The 23,841-nt window shown below is 43.7% G+C and overlaps 3 protein-coding genes and 1 long non-coding RNA gene across 8 annotated transcripts; 2 read left to right on the forward strand and 2 right to left on the reverse strand.

The window, feature by feature from the left end:
* The first annotated feature begins 20 nt into the window (after positions 1 to 20).
* LOC138925923 (uncharacterized) lies at positions 21 to 2,320 on the forward strand. Its single transcript, XR_011442161.1, has 4 exons — positions 21 to 45; positions 127 to 208; positions 267 to 2,010; positions 2,065 to 2,320. It is a non-coding gene; the product is annotated as an uncharacterized lncRNA (long non-coding RNA).
* A 452-nt stretch (positions 2,321 to 2,772) lies between these two features.
* LOC108132288 (putative E3 ubiquitin-protein ligase UBR7) lies at positions 2,773 to 5,419 on the reverse strand. 2 transcript variants are annotated; one of them, XM_070276752.1, is made up of 3 exons: positions 5,350 to 5,419; positions 4,361 to 5,290; positions 2,773 to 3,266 (listed from the first exon to the last, which is right to left on the reverse strand). In XM_070276752.1, exons 2-3 carry the CDS (start codon positions 5,229 to 5,231, stop codon positions 2,890 to 2,892), a joined length of 1,248 nt encoding a protein of 415 aa, XP_070132853.1. In that variant the 5' UTR covers positions 5,232 to 5,290; positions 5,350 to 5,419; the 3' UTR covers positions 2,773 to 2,889. The 2 variants fall into 2 exon arrangements, with proteins under 2 accessions (XP_070132853.1, XP_043069801.1); XM_043213866.2 differs by having other exon boundaries at positions 4,361 to 5,367.
* Positions 3,320 to 4,340, forward strand: Rsph9 (Radial spoke head protein 9). The gene is made up of 2 exons (XM_017251646.3): positions 3,320 to 3,742; positions 3,799 to 4,340. Exons 1-2 carry the CDS (start codon positions 3,395 to 3,397, stop codon positions 4,294 to 4,296), a joined length of 846 nt encoding a protein of 281 aa, XP_017107135.1. The 5' UTR covers positions 3,320 to 3,394; the 3' UTR covers positions 4,297 to 4,340.
* A 173-nt stretch (positions 5,420 to 5,592) lies between the features above and the next one.
* Positions 5,593 to 23,798, reverse strand: Dif (Dorsal-related immunity factor). 4 transcript variants are annotated; one of them, XM_017251643.3, is made up of 7 exons: positions 18,640 to 19,158; positions 11,928 to 11,972; positions 10,466 to 11,023; positions 10,036 to 10,406; positions 9,796 to 9,871; positions 7,450 to 7,545; positions 5,593 to 6,618 (listed from the first exon to the last, which is right to left on the reverse strand). In XM_017251643.3, the coding sequence occupies exons 2-7, from the start codon at positions 11,950 to 11,952 to the stop codon at positions 5,840 to 5,842; spliced, it is 1,905 nt and encodes a 634-aa protein (XP_017107132.2). In that variant the 5' UTR covers positions 11,953 to 11,972; positions 18,640 to 19,158; the 3' UTR covers positions 5,593 to 5,839. The 4 variants fall into 4 exon arrangements, with proteins under 4 accessions (XP_017107132.2, XP_017107131.2, XP_017107130.2 ...); XM_017251642.3 differs by lacking the exons at positions 5,593 to 6,618; positions 18,640 to 19,158 and adding an exon at positions 23,439 to 23,798 and having other exon boundaries at positions 7,491 to 9,871; XM_017251641.3 differs by lacking the exon at positions 5,593 to 6,618 and having other exon boundaries at positions 7,491 to 9,871; positions 18,640 to 19,159.
* Between the last annotated feature and the right edge of the window lie 43 nt (positions 23,799 to 23,841).

Below are 23,841 nucleotides of genomic sequence, written 5' to 3' on the forward strand. Positions count from 1 at the left end.
GCATCTCTAACTTCACTAAGAAAAAAGACACCGAAAGTTACAGAGGTAAGTAACTAAATGTTACAATTTTACAATTAAATTAATTAATTGAATTAATAATATGCATTGCCTTCATCATATTTACAGGTAATTTAAGATTTAACATAGTTGGGCGGTTCCTCTGCGAGGAAATTCTTAGTAAATATGGAAAGGTTCTTGCAAAAAACAAGTAAGTACACCGCACCGCAGTTGTTACTTTAGGCTTTGACTACGATTTTACTTTGCAGAATATGATCCTTCGTCTGCTCCCTCGTCTGCTGCTCCTGCGTCTGCTGCTACTGCGTCTGCTGCTCCTGCGTCTGCTGCTCCTGCGTCTGCTGCTCCAGCATCTGCTGCTCCTGCCTCTGCTGCTCCTGCGTCTGCTGCTTCGATCGCTGACCCTTTTGAATGTGAAATAGACTGTGAACCTCCAGGTAACAAAAAACCCAAAAAAAACGGATCAGACGTCTGGAAACATTTTGATAGATGCAAGAACAAATTGTTTGCGAAATGCCGTTTGTGTGGAAAGGAATACAAAACTTCCGGAAACACAACAAATTTGTATGATCATCTGAGGCGCCTTCACCCAATTAAAATAGATGAAAAAAAGCTAAAGTAGCGCCAATGGATGCATTTATACTCCGATCTCAATTGTACGATACCGCTTCAGCAAAAAAGATCCAATTGGATAGGGCCCTTACAAAAATGGTTTCATCTGATATACAACCTTTCAGTATTGTTGAAGATGAAGGTTTCAGAAATTTTGTAAAGTTACTTGACCCCAAATATGCTTTGCCCAGCCGCACTACTTTACAAAATGTACATGCAACAAAAATGTATGAAGAAACTATGGCAAAGTTAAAAAATAAGCTTCTCACGATTCCGTTTTGCTCTTTAACTACTGACTGTTGGACATCTAAGGCAAATGCCTGTTATCTTACATTGACATGTCACTTTATAGAAAATTTTGAGCTGAAAACAGTAGTACTGGCAACTCAGCCTCTCTTAGATGAGACAAATCATTGTAGCAACAATATTGCAGAAACCATCAAAGCAATATGTATTGATTTTGATATATTTAACAAAGTAAGCACTATTGTAACTGACAATGCAGCAGCCATGATAAAGGCTTGCGAAATTTTGAAAAAAAAACACCTTGGTTGTTTTGCCCATTCCATAAATTTAATTGTTCAGAGCTGTTTGGCTTTGAAAGATGTTCAAAGCGTTCTAAAGTCAGTAAAAAATATTGTTACCTTCTTTAAAAGCAGCGCAATTGCCTATGCAAAACTACGTTCCGCGCAAGGCGTTGAAAAGCCTTTAAATCTTGTACAAGAGGTTCCAACGCGTTGGAACAGCGCATTCTATATGCTGAAGCGGATTTTGGTCGTTCGAGAAGCAGTTTGCGGAGTTTTGCTGAAAACCTTAAAGGCTCCAACTCCTTTAACGGAGGAACAATTTTCTGTTATTGAAGATTTGTGTTGTCTCTTAGAGCCATTTGAAACGGCGACAGTTAATACATCAGCAGCAAAAAATGTGACAGTATCGTTGATAATTCCGACTGTTCTCGGCCTTATACTTAAAATGGACCAGTTTAAGTATCAAATGAAAACTGAAGTAGGCGTTGATACGTGCCTTTTTTTACAAACCCAACTACAGAGCAGATTACAAACCTATGAAACAAGAACTGTTCCTAGAATAACAACAATCCTTGATCCAAGGTTCAAGCGAGAAGGATTCCACAACCAAAAAAATGCAGAGCAAGCAGTCGCAGCTGTGGAAAACGAATTGAGCTTAGTTAAAGATTTGCAGAACATTTGTCCCAACGAGGAACCGCCCCTAGAAGTAGACAACCCGTCCGACTTATATGGATTTGTAGCAGAAAAAATAAAGAACAAACCCAGAACAAATAGATCAGATTCTATTGTAGAAATTAGGCAGTACTTAACCTACCAAAATGCCCCACAAAAAATGGACCCTCTGGAATATTGGAAGGTAAGATTGATGTATTTTTAATATTTTTTGATTAATAACTTTATATTGCTATAGATTAATTATCTCCAATGCGGTTCCCTTGCGCAATGCGCATTAAAGTACCTCTGTGTGCCGGCCACCTCAACCGAATCAGAGAGAACGTTTAGCAAAGCGGGCCAAATCGCAAATGAACGAAGATCTCGCCTTCAACCAAAGGCCATTAACAAATTACTATTTCTAAAACAAAATCAATGGCTTATTGATTAAGTCATAATTGTTACTATTTTTTAAGCAAAATGTTCCTTATAAATATTCTTTAAGCAAAAATTCCTTAATAAATATAAAAAAATTAAAATATAGATGTTATTCCTTTTTATTCAACTATGAAATAACTATTTTGCGCAAAAAATAGAAAAAACTAAAAAAAAATTTTAAAAATTTAAAAATTGTTCGATGTTTTCAGCGATATATCGATGTTTTCAGTAAAACATCGATGTTTTTAACATCGATGTTTGAAAACATCGATGTTGGAAAACATCGATGTACTCACTATCGATGTTTTTGCATCTCTACTTTGAGCTATCGATAGTCAATCGGTACGTACAGCTGATATTGTACATCACTAGTCTTTCTGTCGATATTTTTACCGATTGGTACATATCGATAGAACTTTTGTCTAGAGATGGGCAACGATCGAAAGTTTTTTCACATGGTAACACTAGAATTTTTAAAACGCGCGCTCTAAGTCAGTCCCCTCCGATAAGGCCATAGAAACACATTACATTTTCAATTTAGCGCAGCATAAGCGATCTTATAATTCTACATGGGTATGTATGAGGTCTTGACTTTATGAGGAATGTGGGTAATACTAGGGGAACATAATAATGCGCCTGTCTCTGCTTAGCGACAGAAGTGCGGCTGGCCCAAGCTTGCATTGTTCTCGTTGCGCATTCCAGCAAAGAAACGATTGATGTCCTCCTCGGTCACAACCTTCTTACTGGCAGCAAAATCCTGCAAGTACTCCTTTAGCTTGTCCTTCATACGATTGTATTCGGTGATCGCATCGATTTGCTGTGTCCTGTCGATGGAGGCCAGGGCGCGGATGCCCTGCTCGTAGCTGGAGTTCTCCTCGGCTCGCTTCATGCCGCGCTCCTCATATGTCTTGGCCGAGTCCTCGGCGTCCAGCAAAAACTCAACAGCGAGCTCCTTGTAGAGGGTTAGGCAATCAGAGCACTGGCAGAGTGACTTGCGCCAGTCGTTGGACCAAAAGGCAGCTCCTGCAATAGAAAGATTAAAAGTATAGTCACATCTGACTCTCAAATCAATCTAGTTCTGACTTTTCAATCAAACATTATAAGCCTAAAGCACATTAACATACAAAAAGTTTAAATTGTAAAGATCTACCATGAATCTAGAGTACTTCACCGATGGGCTGGACTCCCTGATGTACTGCGGCATGAAGTTTTCGCCGGAGCAGCGCATATTGATTGAAAATTCCCTGATTGCCTTGCAAAATGATAACCGCTTCTCGGGCATGTATCTGTGGGGTCGCATCACCGCCACCAAGGGGGATTACTACATTGCTTTTGGCTACACTAACGATTGTCTGAAGGACAGAAAGTATTTTTATAGTTTGGATCAGTTCCAGTGGCAGCTGCTGCCTTTCGTCCAGAGTCCCAAGATATTTCAGGCCACTATTCTCGCCAGGGAGCCGTTCATTGGCGATCCCAGCATGCTGACCTACGTTAAATTGGTATGTGTCCTTTCCAGCGGTGGGTATAGAGATTTAATGGATCTACTTCCTTGCAGGATCCTACCTTTGACATGGTGGGTAATCATGTTACTGGGATTAGCCGACCTGAGGTGGTCAAACTAAAGGAGGAGGAGCGACTGGCTGCCATTGTGTTTATTATAACCGAAGAGTGTGCCATTTGCCCACGAGGAGCTTTCTACAAGATGACCGACGGCCGTGTGATACCGAACCAGATGTTCCGGGGCCTCAACAGCTTGCAGATCGACAATCAATCCTACTACCAACTGTATCGCTTGCCCCGTAACGATCTCAAGATTAACTTGGCCAAAAGAAGCGACTACAACTACGCCATTGACTTTCTGGACACCATCGATTGTGTGATCCCGCTGGGCCAGGCTTTCGCTTTGAATCTTCAAAAGAATGAGCGCCTGGTGGTCATTAAATCGTGCCTTTGGCTGGGCATGACCTTCTTCCACAAGATCGACTCGCACGAGCATGGTTTCCTCTACTTGGGCGATGGCAAGAAAAACTTTGACTTGCTGTTTATGTATTGAGTTTGATTCCCAATTAAAGTTAGTTCTCATTAGGCATATACTAATCTCTGGACTATATACTCACCCTCGAGCTGCTGGAGTGGCTTGGGTCGACGGCAATCATCCAGTTTGGCACGCTTCTTGCTAGGCTCATCGTCTGCTTGAGATTCTTCCTCTCCTTCGGCCACTTTCATAATATCGCAAATGCTGCGATCCAATTCATCCTTAAGCTGGTTGTCATCCGCCACTGGCTTGGATTTTTTGTCATCCTTGTCCGCCTTGGCGTCTTTCTCAGCCTCGTCCACTACTGGCTTCAGGGCTAAGCCAGTGTAGTCCTTAAGGAACGGCTTGGCATCCATGCAGCCGTCACAGATCATTTCACTGCACGAGTCCAACCACTTCTCGCTGGAGCCGGGAGCCTTCATGTGTGGCAAATGGAACCAGTCCTCGCAGACGGCGCACTGCAGCATCACCTCCTCGGAAGTGCGCTCGGGATCTGGATACGGGCGCTTGCACTTGCAGTACAATCCCTGGAAATTCTGGTTATAGAGATTCGCCAAGTTCGGCGACTGGGCGCCCTCCAGCTGGGGGTTTAGAGAGCATTTGCCCAGACGCTTGGTTGGGCAATCGCAGCGGAAATTGCGCTTAGTGTAGAGTTCCACCAGTTCGTGATTCTCATGGCACCGGTAGGAGCAGGCCAAGCAAACTCCCGCTGCCTTGCTCAGATCACCGCGAGACTCCGGGCAGCAGGTCAGGCATGAGTATAGCGCCTGCCGTCCAATGGGCCCCTTGGCGTACGTACACGATTTCTCGTCGGAGGCGCCCAGCACAGCGGCATACTCATCCTCCAGCTCCTTCTCCTGCTCGAGGACATCCACCATGGTTATTGTGGATTGCTCGTGGGGATTATTCTCATCGCCCTCTGCATTGCTGGTAGTAGTATTGATTTCACTCATCTCTTCGACTCTTCTCTCGGAGGTGGAGCGGGACTTCGTTTCAAACTATTTAAATCCGTCTGAATGGAGCAACGCGTTAGTTTGGCGGGATGATGAACGAAAATTGCAAATAATTTACCAACGTCTTCTTCTTGATGTTTAATCCAGGGACGTCAAAGTATCGGTATGTCCCCCAAAATAGATATATTTATATCGAAATTTGTTTCCCGCTTAAGAATCGTCTATCGAACAGTGTTGGGAAATGTTAAATGCCATCGGTGGTTAACAGGCCTCTGTTAGTATTTCAAATATCTTTTACTGTTGGACCCGGTATCTGAAAATAAAACCGAATGGACCCTTTTTCCCTTTAGAATACTCATAATTTAAAAATCTTAATTTATACTTTATTTTAGAAAAAACATTTACAATATGAATTTCGCTTTTAAAAACTACACAAAGTCATAACAGGGCTTTAACAGGGCAATGAGATTCGCATTTCCGTCTCATTTTTTACAAATTATTCTTTATGTACAAATGTGGATAACGAGAGTTGTAGTCTTTTGGAGACCTCTATTCATATCTCTTAGCTTGGTTAATCTTCTGGTGGCTTGTTAAGCTTATATGTATATTTAGTAATTGGCAAAATGGTTGTTCATTTGTGGGGTTCCCACAAAACCTACAGATCCGTCGCCTCCCAGCCCCAAGCCGCTTAGGGTCTCATCAATCGAATCGATGGCCTCCATTGGGGTGCCGTTTCGAATCAGGTCGCTGAAGTTCAAATTTTCAAAATTGCCCTCGGTGTGTTGCTGCTGAATGGTAGCCTCGGTGAACTGATGTTGCTCCGGCTGCAGTTGGGGAAGGTACTGATCTGGAGGCATCTGCGACACATATGAATTTTGCTCCGTCTGGTACTGGAACTGGGCCTGCTGTTGGAACACCTGTTGATGTTGATTATTCGCCGCCGCAGGACTCATAACATTCATTTTCATGGCGTTCACATCACTTATTCCCATATAATTAATGTTGTTATTCATCATCATGTTATTGTTGTTGTTGTTGTTTTGGTTGATGGGAGTCATGGATCCACCATTAAAGTGAGTAGGACTGCAGGAAGTCATAGAAACGTTTGAGGCCTCTGGCAAATATAAATGGTTTGTGTTCTGGCCGATCTGCATCGGTGGTATACTGTCCACTGTGCTACAGGTGGAATGGGGCGAGGGATAGTTAAAGTTCCCAGCGGGCCAGTGATTACTCCGACTATCCATATCCACTGAGGCCGGCTCAAACTTGATGTCTTGCACAAACTGCTGGGGACTCCTTCCAGGATACAGCAACGCCAGGTTGGGCGACACCTGAGCCTGTGCCGTGGCCTGACCTGGCTCAGGCGGGGGCACCACAGAAACTGGACCTGGAAGCACAAATACGACGTTATTAGCCAGATGCTTTGAATGACAGTAAGCCGGAGGAAAGTTTAATGAACGGAGAGGTAAACCGCATGCAAAAAGCATTTACATAATTGAGGCGAAACTGAGGTGAAACTAAAGCAATTTGCGAAAAGCGAAAACTCAAAAAGGACAACGGTCAGCCACAACATCAACTTGCCTCCAAGGCGGCAATATCAACTTACTCTCGTTTGATGTCCAACTTTGGGGGCTATAATATGAAGCTTGGGGAGAACTAGACAAAAAACAAGAAATGGAGAAAATCCTCGGCGATCCGAGGCATTTAACAACCTTGCCATTTGCCAAAATTAAATCTCTCAAGAGAATATTATTTTAATTTGTGGTTTAATTGGAAGGAAATTAACAGCAAGAAATTATTAAAGATTTTTCAAGGCAAGACTATTAGTTTTAAAAAAAGAATTACTTTACTAACTCTTGTCGGGATGACTTTTTTTTTCAAAAACGTTTATTATTCAAATTCAAATACAATTAGAATGTGTAGAACAAATATTTTCAATTCAAACGGCGCTCAATAATCTATTCCCTAATCAACCAGATTTTTACCGACTACTATTCAAAAAATTTCCAACGCTTTTGGTCCACAGTGTATCAACACCTGCTCTATATAATGTATGTATATCTATATATTCAAAATTTTCTACTCAAAATGGTCATTAAAATGGGTGTGGGTGGTGTGTGTGAGTTTCTAGGAACTATGTACGTAGATGTGATGTATTTGTATTATGGAAACCTAGTCCCAGCACCAATAAAAATGCGGAATATTCTCGAGGACTTACTGGACGTTCTGAACTGCTTGGATGGATAGTATTCTGTTTCCATTAGTCGGCGCTTAATGCTTTCAATCAGTTTACGACTGTGCTGGATGCGGGTGTCTATAACGATATTCGGATATCGGGGTGGTTAGAAAATAGTAATAGTTTCTGTTTCGGTAAGTGCTCTCAAAAACATTTTCTAAATCTAGTAAGTTGTGTAGCCATTGTAGTTTGTAATACTGAAATAGAAGACGACTAGAAAACGTATTTTATAGTTATAGCTGTGTTGGACTAACTAGTGTCGGGTAGCCCCGGGTAACTGACATTATAGGGGGTTCTTTTTTTAAGCTCTGAGTTTCGAATATATTGAGTTTTACTGTGTTGCCAATTAGATTAAAATATAAAAGTTTCATTTTAATTTGAAAATGCAATCAGTTACCCGAAACCCCAATTATCTCCATCCCCCAATCCCCATTGTCTACTGCAATCCATTGGCTTCCGCCAGACGCCGAGCTATCTCATCCGCGCTAAGGAAATCGGCCGCATCCGCCTCGCCACCTGCCGCTCCGCCCTCGCCGGATTCCGGAGGCTCCGGACTCTTGCTGGTGTATAGAGCAAAGTGTTCCGCTTCGGACAAGTCCACACTGGGATCGAGGACCACGCCATAGGCCCCCTCACAGAGATTCTTGATGCTCTGCCTGTCGGCAATGGCTATCAGCTCCATGTTGCCATCGCTGATGGGAATATCCGCCAGCTGAAGGGTGCTCAGGGTCTTCCTATCCAGCGGCCTTCCATAGCTCAGGGTACTGGCATTGGAGTAGCTCTCCGGCCGCAGTAGGCTGTTCTCGCTGTCGCCTCCCTTCAGCGGAATGTGAATCACATCCGCGTCCAGGTGGGCAGGTCTTTTCCCGGAAACACTGCTCGAGCTTCGCCCCACGGGCTTGCCGTTCCGGGTCTCGCTCCTGCCCAAGGGTTGCATGGACCTGGTCGAGCTGCGATTGGGATCCCCGAGAGAAAAGTGGGCTACACTAGGCTCACGACTTCCGGTGGGAGTGGTGGCTTTGGAACCGCCCGCTTGCTGCTTGCTGGGACTTGCTCCCGGGGTCAAGGACTCATCGTCCTCGGCCTTGCTCCTGCGGCGGGAGAAGAACCGCGAAAAGAATCCCTGGCGCTTCTTCGGAGACGCACTGGGAGTGGGTAGCTTTTTGGTGGGACTCTGGTCTGGGGTTCTCATAATAATGATCGGCGAGGGAGTGGTTCTGTTCGAGCTGAGGCTGCCGTTTCTGGACCGGTTTATGGATATCGAATCGCTAACGACACTCAGGTCCTGGGAGTTCCTTTGCGGCTTCGGTGGCAGGGGCGGCAGCCGGTGTTCAGGATCGGGCGAGGGTGTCCTCGGTGGGAGCGGTAGGGGCGGCGAGTCTGGCGGCGTGGCCGGTGTCTGGGCTGCATTAACTTTAATCCTCGGTGCCGGTGGATTGGTCAGAACCACCAATTCGTCGTCGTCCAGCTGACCGAATGGATTGGTGGGTGGGTAGTGAATCTGTTGCTGGTTCCCTTTGGTCGGAGCTCCTATTTCTACGGGATTATTGAAAGCTATCTGAAGGCTAGTGTACGTGGCCGTCTCATCGAAGTTCTCGTCCAAGTCCACAGACGCCTGGGCACTGGCTGAGACCATTTCCGGCTCCATCTTCTCGGTTTCCGGCAGCTCTTTCACGGCGGGATTCTCGAGGGTGTCCCGGCGCGACCCGTTGGCCGTGGTGGGCAGGCATCCATTGCCTTCGTCGTCCAACTGGTTAGTAATGGTCGTGTTGGCAGTCAAGCTGCTCACATTGGTGAACGCGGTCTGAGCGGTGCTGTTCGTCAGGGATATGGTGTCCCCGTTCTCCACCGTTAGGCTGTCCGTTCGCTCGAACTCGCTGCTCTTCATCCACTCGGTTATCTTGTCCACATTGGTCAGAGGTCGTGGCTGCAGCTGCGGATGCTGCAGGATCTCCTCCATGGGCGTGGAGGTCTGCGTGCAGTCATCGGCCAGCTGGGGCAGCAATTGCGGCACCTCCAACTCAATTTCCATGTCCGGTTCGTTATCGTTATCCGTGTATTCGGTCACGGTGCCGCCATCCATTTCGTGGGACTCGCCTCGGTGTCGCATCTGCAACTTCTTAACCGCAATCTCGAATTCGTTGAGGGTCCCCGAGCTCTGTTGGTCGTCGGAGGACACCGTGTTGTTCTCCTCATCGTTAAGGTCCAACGGCGGGCAGGAGTATTTCGTGGCTGTCGTTTCGCTGTCAAGGGAAAGAATCTGCTGGAAGATGTCCAGCTCCTGGCGGCGCTTCAATTTGCGCTGCAGCCTGTCAAAAGTTACCGTACCTGTTTTGGGGTAGTACTCGAACTGCAGGGGGGCACTGGTCGCCTTATCCGAGGGTCGTACAAGTTTCAGCTTCACCTGATGAGAGAGAAAGTATGTATATTAAAAAGGTGCAGATGACGGCATATACGATTAATCAGATTATTGCGGTTGGGAAATTTTTCGAAATTACTATTACTAATAGTCTATTGGCTCATTAGAATTGAATTACTTTGCTTCTGACCTCACAGAGCAAAACTTACGTTAACACTTGTTGTGATCTCTGGATTCTTGTAGCGCGGCGTCTTGAACGCGATGGAAGTCTGTTTGAAGACATCCGTTGGCTTGAACTCCGCAATTTCACTCCAAATCTCGTGGCCATCCCTGTCCGTTTCGTAGAATACCACCTCGATGTCGTCCTTGGCTACCCTCTCGCACCACATGATGATCCCAGTGCCGCCGGAAGCCGGGGCGGAGCAGCTGCAGAGTCGGACGATGGCCAGCTCGTTGCTCTTGCCATAAATCGGAGAGGACACAATGGGGTCCAGGGGCACCTTCTTGATGAACCCCTGGTAACACAGACGCAGCTCGTACCGGTTGATCTTGTCGATCTGGTCCTTGTGATCGAATTTGGCTAAATCAGGAGCGGGATGAGATTAGTTTCAAGAAAAGAGACCTCAAGTGGAAACCTACCTCCAAAGGGATCCACATTCATGCGCTCCCTCTTCACCAGGGATTCACGCATATCGAGCTTCTTGGCACACTGGATGCCCACCTTCTGGAGCACCAGCCGCCGCTCCTCGGGTGGGAGGCGCTTAGAGTAGATGCCGGACTTGCAGGCGTCCGCCTCCTCCTTGCTGACCAGCCAGTGGGGGTGCGCGCGGTAGGGTTCGTCGCTGGTCACGCAGGACACCACAATGGTAACCGGGCCGTCGTAGTTGCACACCTCCACGGTGGGGAAGGTCTTGCCCTTATCCGAGGAGTTCATGCCCGGAATCGAGCCTGCGGTGCGGCCCTCGCACTTGTAGCGAAAGCGGATTATATTGTTCGTCGGCTGCTCCACGATTCGCAGGTGGGGTCCACACCTGGTGCTCGGCTGCGGCAGTGGTGCCGGGCTCTGGAACTGGAGTGGCAGGTGCGACGGCATTACCGGCAGGGATGTGGACTGCGGGAATATTGGCTGCCCGGACGGGGGAGGGCCGCCCCCCGTGGCGCCATCGCTCTCCTCCATTCTGGCATTGATAATTTCCTCTAGGGTTGGTAATACGCAAAAATCAATAAGTCCGAGTGCCAGGAAGAACTTGGCTTAAGCTAGGGGAAGTATTGGCAGGGTGGGGGCTTCCCAGAAATGCCCCAGAAGATTAAGTGGAGCGCCCCATTACCTTTGACCGCAAATCGAAGCCACCAATTCCGCAAATGGAAATTGTTAGAAAATATCTAGCTCTAATTACAAGAAATAGTAGTCTTTTTGAGGCAAATTGGATGCATAATAATCCTTTTGTGGCATATGACCTTTTCCGTAATTCGAACAGGGATATGTCAAAGAGCGACAAACTAGAATGTGAATTTGAAATCATCCATCTCGGGGCACACGGAAATCGAAAACTGCGTGCCAGTGGATAATTCCGAATCCATCAGATACCCGCCGACTATAGAGCGTATATATATAGTACATGAAAGGCAGTGGCATTAGGTTGCCATTGTTTTTGGCGAAAGGGTGTGAGAGGGCTGGAAGGCTTCTGCCTCCTGCCACTAGTGTTCATTTGAACTCGGCTATGGCCAGATGTCGAGGCACTGACGTCAAAAGTTACGCAGCAATTTGCCAGACTTATTATGCCACTCTGCCGGGCATGCTTGTTGTTGTCTGCGTTTGCGTTCGGTTTCTGCCACAGGCTTCGGATGGCAACATCAACATTATTCCACATTATTCACCCAGAACATGGGCAATAACAATGTTCAATTAGCCACTAAAAATTCCCGGCCAATCCGATGCTTTTTCATCCCGGCCTAATTAAGCGCATTGTCGATTGACTTATGGGCCCAGATTATTCATTAACCCGAGAACCAGGAAGGACTACCAGGCGGATTATGGACGGATCTGTTTATACTAATGCGGGCTAGTATGTGCCATAAATTGATGGCTGTTTATACGTACCTATATCCCCCAAATCGTCAGCCATTTGATTTCAGTGTTGATTGCCTGCGAATTAAACAAATGATAGATTGTCATTAAATTTTTTTCATATTGCTAATGTATTTTTTGATATATTGGTATTCCCCTTCCGAAGTACCTCACTCCCATTTAACTTTTGTTTCCTTGTGACATCTTCAATCATTGTTGTCTATGAATTATCTATGAGGAGAATGTCTAAAAGAGAGCGTTTATTTTTGTTGAATATTGTAGGAACTTGTAAAAAATTTATTTTTTAATTAGGTACTCTATTAACCTAATCGCATTGAAAATAAGCATTGGTCAGGCTGTCTGACTTGAAGGAATTATAATCTCTCAAATGGGGGAAAAACGGCAGTGACGTTGACCTGATTAGTGGCCTATCTTAGTTCCGTTCAGCCCACTTACTATAAGAGGTGGCTCTGGGACCGGCCCCAACACTTTTACTACTGGTTATCCCCCAAGAATTTCGTAAGAGCCAAAATCTGATTTAACAACAGTGAAATTCCCAATTTCCACCGACCCAAGAGCACCTCTTATCTGTGTGATTTTTTCTTTCCCCCAAAGGTAGGCTGATAACATATAATCTGTTGCATTTTGGTGATAATCGAAGCCAAGAATGGGTGTTGCCGGGGAATCTCTCTAGCATGACTCCGAAGGTCGTAAAGGTGATAAGGTTATCACTACCGGGTGCTCGTACAGATTTGAGGGCTAAGAGTAGTAGTTCATTGTGCGGACTCTTGACTTCCTGTTTTATCCTTCTTTAATATTTATTCAAACATCTCAGCGGGTAATCGTAACAATCCCGAAAACATGTGCCTTTGAGCTTAACGATTTCCCCTGGCCATTATGTAAGCATTCAGATACCGACTACTGGCGGCGCATCGATCAAGGCTATCATTGTTATTCGCTTGTGTGAGGGATAATAACATTGTCCGTGTAATGTGTATTTAATAGTCGCAGCCATAAAGAGGCCGAAGGAGGCGAACTTGGCCCCGACGTGTGTGTGCCACCCAAGTATTTTGCATTTTCCGCACATAACTCAACTTTTCAACAAAAGAAGCAAACTCGCAAGGATGATACAATCCAGCAGAAAGTCTTCAAGGAGCCCCACCAGACAGCCTATTTGTCTAAATGCCAAACGTTGGCGTCAAGCCCCACACACACACACACACACACCAACAAAAGGCACTAATACACACACACTGGGGGCTTGCAAAATTTGCATATGTTAATTTTGTTTACATTTATAGCCTTGCAAAAACAATTTGTCCGTCACTGGATTTGTGTTGTGGCTCCTGCTACTGTCATTGCCTGTTGTTCTGTTTCGGTTTCTTTGCAATTCACACCACTGTGGGTGGTGGCATGTCCCCCGCATATATCCTTCGGCCTTGTTTACGAACCACATGACGCTTTATGGGTCTACCTCGGTCCCCCATCCGTCGGATCTCACGTGTGCCGACCATCTGAGCTGAGTAATAAGCGAAAGTGGGTCGGAGTGTGCTGCCAGCAACCGTAAAAACACTCGAATATCAAAATATCAAAGCATCGATTTATATTTATGACACATTTGACTTTTGTATTAAAAATTTTTCCGCAATAACTAAAGACTCAATTGCACCGAGTGAGCATCAGTATGGAGCACACAATATTTGAAAACCAACAGCAGACAAGGCGTATACGTAATATAAACCATAGAATTATATGTACATATACGTATTCCCAAAACGTGATAAAACGCAATATTGATGAGATTATGGCAGTAAAAATTGCATAAATGGTGCTTTGCCAATTAATGCAATTTTATGATTGGGAATATTTGAAGTACTTCCCTATTTTGTTGAAAATTTGAATTTTTGGGAGTCTAAAAAACATTTCCGAGTGCATTAACATTGTTTGCCTTTCCAAAGGCAGTCTGACATCAGGAAAGTTTTATCGAGCTGGTGCTTAGCTGCCTCCGACAGCAGAGCCGCTAATCTCTCTTACTCGCAAAGTACACACATCCTCATCCATAAACCCTCAGTACCATCCTCTGCAACTTCCGGGCAATGGCTTGTCACTGCGATATCGTCTGCAACCGAATTGGAATAAAGAGAGATAACCCTTTGCTGTTGCTGCTCAGTGGCTTGCATACATTATGAAATATCTGAAGGTCGTAACCAAATTTAATTGAAATTTAAATATTAAGGGCCTAATTATACGAAAGTTTGCCATCAAACGAAACAAAGCCGCAACGAATGCGCCACTGTTATCCTTTTTCATTTGCCACACATTGAGGTCCTCGAAGCTGGCAGGCATCCGAAAATAGCGAAAGGGACTAATGGGCGAGCTAATTGGTTAAATCCTTTCGCATATGTGAGCAGATGGTGTATATTTAGAATTTGTGAGTATGTCAATTAGCCCTTTAACCTACATAGCTGGCAGTACTGCCTCAAAATGTTATCTTCAACCACAAGCACTCCCCTGATTAAGAAGGACTCGATTTTCAATTTAAATTGTAATACTCTGCTTACAAATATCAATATTCCATTCGCATTCGGCCTGCCCCCTCCAGCCGTACAGTTTAATTTTTCTATTTTATTAAGTGCCCAAAAAAAAGCTCTCCAGAAGCGTAATTGCTTGATTCATCTCCAGAAACCCTCTTCCGCTATTTTTGTGCTTGTCTAGCCCGGAGTATCCTCCTCCTCGATTCGGGAATAACTTAAGCTGAATAATACTTTAAGATGGGACGGCAAGGCCCGGGCCCGGGCTCTGAAAGAGAAAAAACCACGCACAAATTTAATTCGCATTTGGGCTTAGGGCGAGTGGATGGATGGAGGATGGAGGGGTCTCGGAAAAATTCGGCGACATAAATCAGAGCCACGAATCGGCGCATAAATAAAGCAAACAAAAAGGTTTTCGCCCACGGAAAATAAAAGTGAGTTAGGCTGCAGAAAAATGTTAATTAAACGTTGTCAAAAATAGAGGGCATTGGAAATGAAGATATCCGGTCCTGGGACGGCCAAGGAAGTGGTGGGTTTTCAGTTACTGGGCCGGGGCTTCGAGCAGTGTGTCCTCCGAGCGGGATTGTCGTCGGACATACATATTTCAGTAGCTAGAACCTTGTCACGTGCTCAATCGATTGGAAAATCGCGTTCTGAACCGAAAATAAACACACAGCTAAATAGAAGAGGAGAATGGAATGGGTCGGGATCGGGATCGGTCGGGGGCAGTGGGAGTTGAATATGAAAGCCAGGGCCGAAAATTCGCCACCCACACCCGCTCCCACATCGCACACACTTCACACACCGATGGCCTAATCACACTCAGTCACACACACACATGCCTCCCGCCCCTCCGACCGACCGACAAGGCTCCACATCAAACACAGACCACCTCCCCCACTTGTGGGGCCGGCAGTCACTCTCCTCACTTTTTCCCATTGGCACCTCAAGTACTTAAGCCGACGCTCGGGTGTAAGTGTGTGTGTGTCAGTGCGTGACTGGAGGTCCTGCCAGTGTCCTAGTGTGGGTGCTGAGTGCCTTGCATTATGCTCGGCACTCATGTGTATCTACGAAAAAATTAAATTCAAATAAAAAGTTTTTTGAACGAATTTCGCCTGTCACCCGAAAGTAGAAATGAATTCTCGCCGGCAATGACAAAAAATGTACCTCCACCTCTCACTCCCGCCCCATACGAGAAAATCAATAAATGCTGAAAATTATGATTCCCCCTAGTTCTTAGACAGTGTCCTTGAGCGGGTCTTGGCCCGCTGTCATTTGCAGGAAATCCATTTGCCGTTCTATATGCATCGCATATATAAATAACTAATGTTTGTTTACTTCCCGAACCGAACTTTTCTAAGGTCACCATCGATTCTACACCAGCACTGCTTGGAAAATAAACTTCTAATGTTTGAAAATAAAGAAATGTATTCTAGAAATATTCTAGGCCAAAGGTGGAAAAATATATAATAGGTTAGACTATCTTTTCTAGCCCTTATTGATTATTTTCGTAATTTTTTGAGCATTTATTCAACGTTCTATCTGCTGATTGCTCGAGCATTTTCATACACAAAATTCTTATTTAATTTGTTCAGACAGGCGGCTCAAATGGATTTCCATTGGTCGGCTGTTAAGAGACTAAGCTGATTTTGATAAGGTTTTCCACACCGCCTATCAGTGGGTAATCCCGCGGCAAAGACTTTCCTGGCGAATTAGGGGCTAAATGAGGGTAAGTGCTGAAGATTGTTCTTCTAAAGATAGAACAAGGACTGAAGTTTATGTCACTGCCCCAAGATAACCTCGTTGGTATATACAATTGGGTTTCCGACTGTGTAGGGCAGTGACTCAGCAGCTAACCGAACCTATAAAACCGAAATATATTTTTTTTATTTTTGCAACAGAGAACACAAAGGCCTGCACATCACCTGTAAACTGTTAACGTGTGCCCAACTAATTAAAAAGCAATTAATTTCCTCACATTTTCCGGTTACTTTTGGCTTCCCTCATCACTCACTGTTAAAGCAGCGCAGGGCAAAAGGAAAGTTAAATTATACAGCAAATCGATTTTCATGGCATTTCAAGCAAATCAAAGGAAGCATTTTTGCAGTCAAGTAAATAATGCCCGGCGTAACCCAAAGCGTTCCGTGTGCCGAGACCCGAACCCGACCACAGCCCGCCAGGCCAGACCAGACCACACCAGACCAGGCCAGTGGAGCGTTAGAGCCATTTCCATTCTAATGGCCAAGACAAAACGGAAAATTCACACAACTCACACCACCACAGGCACACAAAGAAAAACGACCGACACGCGATGCCCGAAAACTGAAGAAACCGCAGCATTTAATTATTTTGCCATAAAACTTTTCACGATTCAATCAATTCAGATTCAGAATTCAGGTCCAGCATGGCGTATGCGTAATGGGAGCCTGCTTCCTCCGACATGGGGTGTGAACTTTTCCTATTCGAAGGAGGCCCAAGTGTGAATGACACATAAATGTAAAGTTGGTGGTTGTTCAAGTGGAATACGATTTCGGGACCGAGAAATGTTTAGTAGAATTGCCTGACAACTTTGCTGGAAGTGATAACACAGAACTCAGCAACACAATGGCTGCTGAAATTAATTACTCATTTTCATGCTTTCATTAAAATGGTCCGAAATAATATTTTAGAATAACTCTTATCAGGGCTATGCCATGACAAAAAAGAACATAACTAAATATATATAAAATTTGCGAAATATTTAAAAAGAACCTTTTAATGTTGACTTGGGGTTCCTCCCACCACCTCCGACCTTTCTGGCGCTGGCATTCACTTTACAATAACTTTCAATTGGAAACAGGTCTGTTTAGTACAAGTTGCAAAGTTATGGCTCCCACTCTGTAGGTCGAATGTAAGCAAACACATTGGCACACACACGGGCCAAAAGGTGTGAAAATCGAGGATTTGTTTGTATTCTTTTTTTTTTGCTTTCAACAATTTGGGAAAACATTCAATTCTGGCGATACAAGTAGGGATAGCTGGGGGCTATCTGGGCGCAGATAAATCGATATTTAAGTAAGTTTTGACCATGACTGTTCCATTTCATTCTATTTTTATGGATACCCAGTGTCCGAGCCGTGTGCGTGCGGAAAGTCTTCGAGTCTTTATGGCATTTTGTGTCTTTCGATTGCAGTGCCAGGTTGTGTATTCCTTTGATTACAAATGAAATAAACGAAATGATCCAGATACCGTGGATCAGAAATTTTTATAAACTTTTCCCCGGTTGCTTTACCGACTTGTAAAAATATTTACATTTCGTTAATATAAATATTTCCATTTGGATACATTTTTTTTCGCCAGCCTCGAGGCTACCATACTACTACTTCAGAACCATATTCCTCTTGAGATGATTCGATTAGAAACTAAGAAAATACATTCTTTGTAGCTTAGTCTGAGCTCCTTATCGCTCAACGGAAATGTATACAAGTAAGTAGCAGTTTATTCAAACAATATATAAGAAAAAAATCTGAAGGCAATTAGCATTTCTGTTGAGCTCGAAGAATAATTATGCATTTTGGAGGAAACGTCTACTCGGGGGAATAGTTCCGGCATAATTGCCTGCATAAACGATCTGGACCAGTATGTAAATCAAATCAAACAGAAAGCAAACTGAGCTCTCTCGACACCAACTAAGTATTATTTTTATTTAATCGCAATCAGCAGCCGCCTGCATTGTTGGGAGATTTATTGCTGGCATATATATTATATATCAGTTGAGCTACACTGCCAGCAAGAAGAAAAAACCAAATTAGTCCTCATCTTGATAGATAAGGGAATTATGATTTATTTGGCCTGTTGACATTTTGACATTTCAGTCGAATTTGAGATAGATGTTTGTCAAACAGAAGACAGAAAACACGCGAGTACAGAGCCTAGTTCTCGTTGTTTAAATTATAAATAAAATTTGCATTTCACGCGGCACTTGGATAACTAATTGCCCACAGCAAGAGTTGATATTTATTTATGTATCTGGGATTATAATTTATGAATATTTCAGCCAGGGTATGCGCCAGGGCAGCAGTTCGCTTTCTTGCAGTGTCATTGCAATCGAGTTACTCCACTGCCTGGGTGTGCAGTGTACTCACGGATACGACTACTAGACAGCGGTGCTTTACAAACTACGCCTTAGATTTGCTAGATTTGTTTTTAACTTAAAACTGATATTGCTGGCTAACCTTTTATGGGATTTATGTTGCGGTTTGATCGAAAACAACTTTATTAGTTTCAATTTGAATCAATTTTTAGATTAATTTGGCCCGACCCGAATGCACTCTGCGACACAATAATCGAATTATCTCTTTGTTTGGACCGACACGTGTAATTGATTAAATTCGAATTTTATGCACTTGTTTGTGTTTTGTTTGTCTGGCTTATCGCGCGCGGCGGGTCTTAGTCACAAACAAAACGCGCCAAATTTTCGAGTCAGCCTCTGGGCCGATAAACAACAAGTTTCCGAAGCTACGGGCGTTTGGACTTTATTTCTTATAGACACTGCAGCCGCAGCCAGTTAATAGCGGACATTGATTTATACACACACATCTGTAGTTTACTTCGTGGTTGTTGTTGTGTCGCGTATAATTAACAAAGACACTCAAATATAGTCGCGTGCGACTTGCACAATATTCGTTCAATCGGTCGAATTACTGGGGACAGAGTCGCACGTCCGTTGCCGGCCAAGCTCAGATTAAAAGTGAGAAAAAGCTTCTCTGTAGCTACCAGGCAAGCTTAACATCGCCAGCGACGCGAGCACGACGCGAGCTCCCTCTCTCGGTCTCTTGTGATCGGCAACAGTACGTATACGTGATACGTATACGTGATAAACTGTACTGACTGCCCTGATACGGCGATCGGTGGGTGCGCTGCTTTTTTGGAGCGGGCACTTTTGTTTTCATTTCGGGCCATTCCCCGTCCATTGATGCCCGGACTTCTTACGTCTGCAGTTGTGTTTATTGGTTTTTGCCTTTTTGTTGCTTTTATACAAAATTTTTCAAGTGCGTTCCTATGACGTAACAAAGCGCAAAAAATTATTATAGATTTTTAAGTGGGTTTCAGACAAGTGTTGAGATTTTTATGCCACACGGCAGGTGTTTCGATTTCGATTTTCTGCTATAAACAAGCACCAGTTCCTGGAGCGAATTTTCCGGTGATTTTTCAGGGAAATAAAGTTTATTGGTTCAAATTCGAAAGATAATCCCTAAAGTGTTAGGTCTAATGAACTCTCCTTAAAAAACTTAAAAAACTGCAAAATAAAATATTTCGAATTTCAAACACTTTTTTGAAATAAAAGATCAAAGAGACAGAACACTAATTGATCAGAGCAGAAGCATGTGAATCATTCACCTTCCAGATCCCCTACATATTTAATGAGCTTAAATATACATACACCTGATTGTCGAACATCTGGGCTGCCAGGTGCATAACAATAGATCCTATTTATTAAATATTGACAGATGAATATTTTTATTGATTTTCCATGGAATTGACAGACCTGAAACTATCACGGCCCTCGGCCAATGTAAATTATAAAATCTATATGGACGTGGCCGATTCGCGCAAGCAAAATTCCCCAAAATGAGGAAAACGTCTCGACAGCGTCTAAGGTCAGGCTGAGTTATTAACTCAATTTTTGGCTTCTGTTCCATCGGCAGATTTTAGTCATTTAAATAAACACAAGTGCAGGCAAACAATCGGGTATATAGTATGTACGGGCTTGGGAGGGGGGGAAACTATTTGCTGCAATTCGGGCAGAAATAATTCATTATTGTGCGCTCAGATATTTTCTTCTGGCCCCACAGATTTTTCGAACTAACAACAAAGTTTCCGTGTGGCGTGGGCAGGGTCGGTTTGGGGGACCAAATGCATTTTGTGAGCTATTATTCTGGTCCACGTTTATGTCTATATATGATTACAACAACAATGCCTATAAAATCAGATGACTTGTTAAAAATACAACAAATTTTAGCGATCCTCCATTAACTGGAATCGCTAAAAATATATAAATATTTTTATTGATAACAAAATATTTGGAAATATTGTTATTTTTTATCGTTTAATTTGAGAACTATCTCTGAGCTAAAAATAAAATATTAATCACTTCGATGCAGATACTATTTTGGATACAAGACGCCCATGACGTCGCCAAGCTGGGCCGACGTCACAGAAATCTCAACACGTTAATGAGCTTGTTTTTTGCGCTCCACAAAAAGAAGGAGCTCTGAAGATAAGAAGCCAGATGAAAGAAAGAGAGGCTGAGGCAACAGCCAAGTTCCCCCCGCCATGCAGCCCCTGCAATTTCGGCACATGTGTGCGATTCAAGGTCACACGCGTAAGCGGGACAGAGCGAGACCGGGTGACTGACTGCAGACAAACAAAGCCAAGCCCCAAAGAGCCCCATCATTGCGAGTGCAAGGGAGATGGAGCGACGAGGAGAGAAAGAGAGAAGTGCCATGGCGAGGGGGCGGCGAAAGAGTGGAGCGCATAGTTGGGCAACCACTTGTTGTTGCTGCCGCTTTTATTGCTCCTCTTCGTTCAGCGCCACATTAAGGCCAGCTTGAATGCACTGACAAAAATAGCCAAAGATATTTTTTAAAACTATTTATCAAAAATAATGTTGATTGCTAAAAAATTAAAAACTATATTTTAGGTTAATCCCTTATATTTTTTAATTTTATATTTTTCCTAAAATTTTTTCTCTGTGTATGTGCAATAGAGTCACGACGAAAGGTCGCCGCCGCCCTTAAAGAGGCAGCCCAACAAAGACCGCAGACCGCATTAACATTCAAGACATAATAGTGATATGGAGGGACCTCCAGGAGGCGGACGGGGCTGGCAGGCGTATCGATAACCCGATGGGCAAAATTACCAACGAACTCAAAATGTTTGGCCAGCAAAAACATGACTAAAAGACGCAAAGGCAATGCCGAATTTATTAAGAAAAAAAATTAAATACTGCGTCGAATCCAAGATGCCCTGCGTAAAACCGAACCCCTAACGCCCCTTGGGGAGTCATTCATGAAAAAAGGAAAAGAATTTCAGGAAGAAAGCGGAACTTAAATATCTTACTAAGAAATTATACATAATTACGACCGAACTCTAGATTATTGCATAATTGAATCAAAATAATAATATTGCGTATTATTGGTTATTCCGTTTAATTTAAACATTGTTCCCTTGCGAATTATTTAAACAAAGCAATTAGCTTCTAATGAAGTCGGCTCTAAGCTTTACTTAGAAATACTAAAAACCAAAATAATATTAGTAAGAAATTTAAACAAAATTGAATGCTTTATAGATTGGCCAATACCCATCTTGTTAATATGAAAAGCCTGCCGAAGCCGAAAACCTGTCCGTCTGCCGTGTCGTGGCTTTGGGCCTAAAGCACTTGATTGGCTTTGGATTCCCCGAACTCGCGATGAATCATCAGCCCCGCCACATTTGCCATTCCAGTGGCCAAACCAGATACAATTGTATCTCACACTCGCTTTCAATTGGGGCCACTTTGCCTGTGTATTGGTGTCTGTGTGTGTGTGTTTGCCCATGCGGAAATCTGCCGAGAGAGAGAGAGTTACCATATGATGATCAGCTCCAGAGAGTGGGGAAAATTCGGGATCCCACTGAAAGAGGGAGTGCAAGTAGTTGCAGTTCCAGTTTCCAGTCACTTTGCACGTTATGTAATCGGTGTATGCAGTTGGGGAGTTACCTGAAGACGATGACGTTCCGCATGCAATACAGAGATGTTGTATCTGTATCTGAAAGAGCTTTTTCAACTTCAAAAAATGATCTTTTTCTTTAGTATCTACAGTGCTTATTAGAGGTACATCAAGGTTGTCTGGTGTATGATGGAGTAAGTGTCTTCCAACTCCATCATTTCACAACTTAAGGTAACTCTGGCATCGAGACTTCGAGATAGACGGCAGATTGTTTTGATTTTGATGCCTTTTGGCCAGAACCAGCCACAACATAGCAGCTAAAAAGCAAACGCCACAGACAGCACAAACAAGTGTTAATTAATTAATGCCCCGCCGATTTGTGGGGCGAAGTGGGTGCAACGGACAACAACAGTGTGTAGGATTAGAACTTATGGCGATTTTGCAAGCAGAACTGGACACAAACTCAGAGTTCGCTCAGAGCTTGATGCTTTGTTTGTATTTCACAGTTTGTTTGGTTTAAAGCGGAGAGTGGAATGTGGGGAAATAATTGTTCAAAGGTCAGATAAGGTGTCCGACTGTTTATGTGATTGTGACGCAAAGTGTACAGAAACCTGATATCATTTGGGTTGATTGATATAAGCGAAACAGGGAAAGGAAATTTAATTAGAGTTTTCTCGTATAACTCTTTGTTTTGGCTAAAAAAAAACACTCGAATCTATTAAGTCACTGCCAGCACATGTTAGGCCACCAGCGATTCCCAGGAAAAGCGGTCACTTATTGGATAAACGTTTTGCAAATGCCAGTAACGCGAACAAGTCGTACCATTGCCAACATTATATGCGATTAATAATGCATTGTCTTCCAGGAACGTTCTAAAAAATACACTTCCAACTGTCCAAGTTCTCAGAAGTCGAGGCGTGCGCCTATTCGATTGACTTGCTTCCAGATAACACGTCAGTGTCCCCATCTGAGCCCCCAAACAGGTCATCTCAATAGCCAAATGATAATGTGACGTTGTCTTGGCGCTCTGAAGCTAAAGATCGCGGCATGATTAATGTAATTAGATAACTTTTTCCCCAAGACGTAAGCATCTGAGATTTTAACACCTGTAGCCCGTTGGGGGGAAATGACTAAGATCCCCAGATACCAGTTTCAGAGTCTTTAATTGATCCGCTGGGAGAAACCCAGCGAACATCAATGAAATATTCTGCCACAAACCCAATATGTTGTATTTGCTCTTAATGGCCAATTATTTATAAACAAATCGGAATTTTGTAATCTCGCAGCGGCAGTGAGATTATTTATAGATAGATTCCAGAACTCACCTAAATCAGAATTTTCAGCCGGAGCAATAATTCAATATGTTTTGTTGATTTTCAATTTTCCACTCGAATTTTTCTCAATTTTATGTTCGTTTTCGATTTTAATCACTCCCACACGCGCACCAGCACACCACTTTCGGATGGGAAATTCGAGCCGAATTAATTCATTTACATTAATCTATTGTTTTATGAGCACATTTCGATTTTGATTTCGATTTGAATTTTACGTTATTTTCCGCTCGCAGATTTCTGGACTATACTGACTCTGTTTCAAGCTGTTCCAGGAGACCGACAACCTTCTGCCACCAGCGACGAACCGTTAATGAAGCCGATGCCGCCTTGGCCACCACACAGAGTGGTCTTCCTACCTCCCACCTTCCACCCACCCATCAACAACAACGGCAAC

Source organism: Drosophila bipectinata, chromosome 2L, assembly GCF_030179905.1.
Source record: "Drosophila bipectinata strain 14024-0381.07 chromosome 2L, DbipHiC1v2, whole genome shotgun sequence".
Classification (NCBI taxonomy): Eukaryota; Metazoa; Arthropoda; class Insecta; order Diptera; family Drosophilidae; genus Drosophila; species Drosophila bipectinata.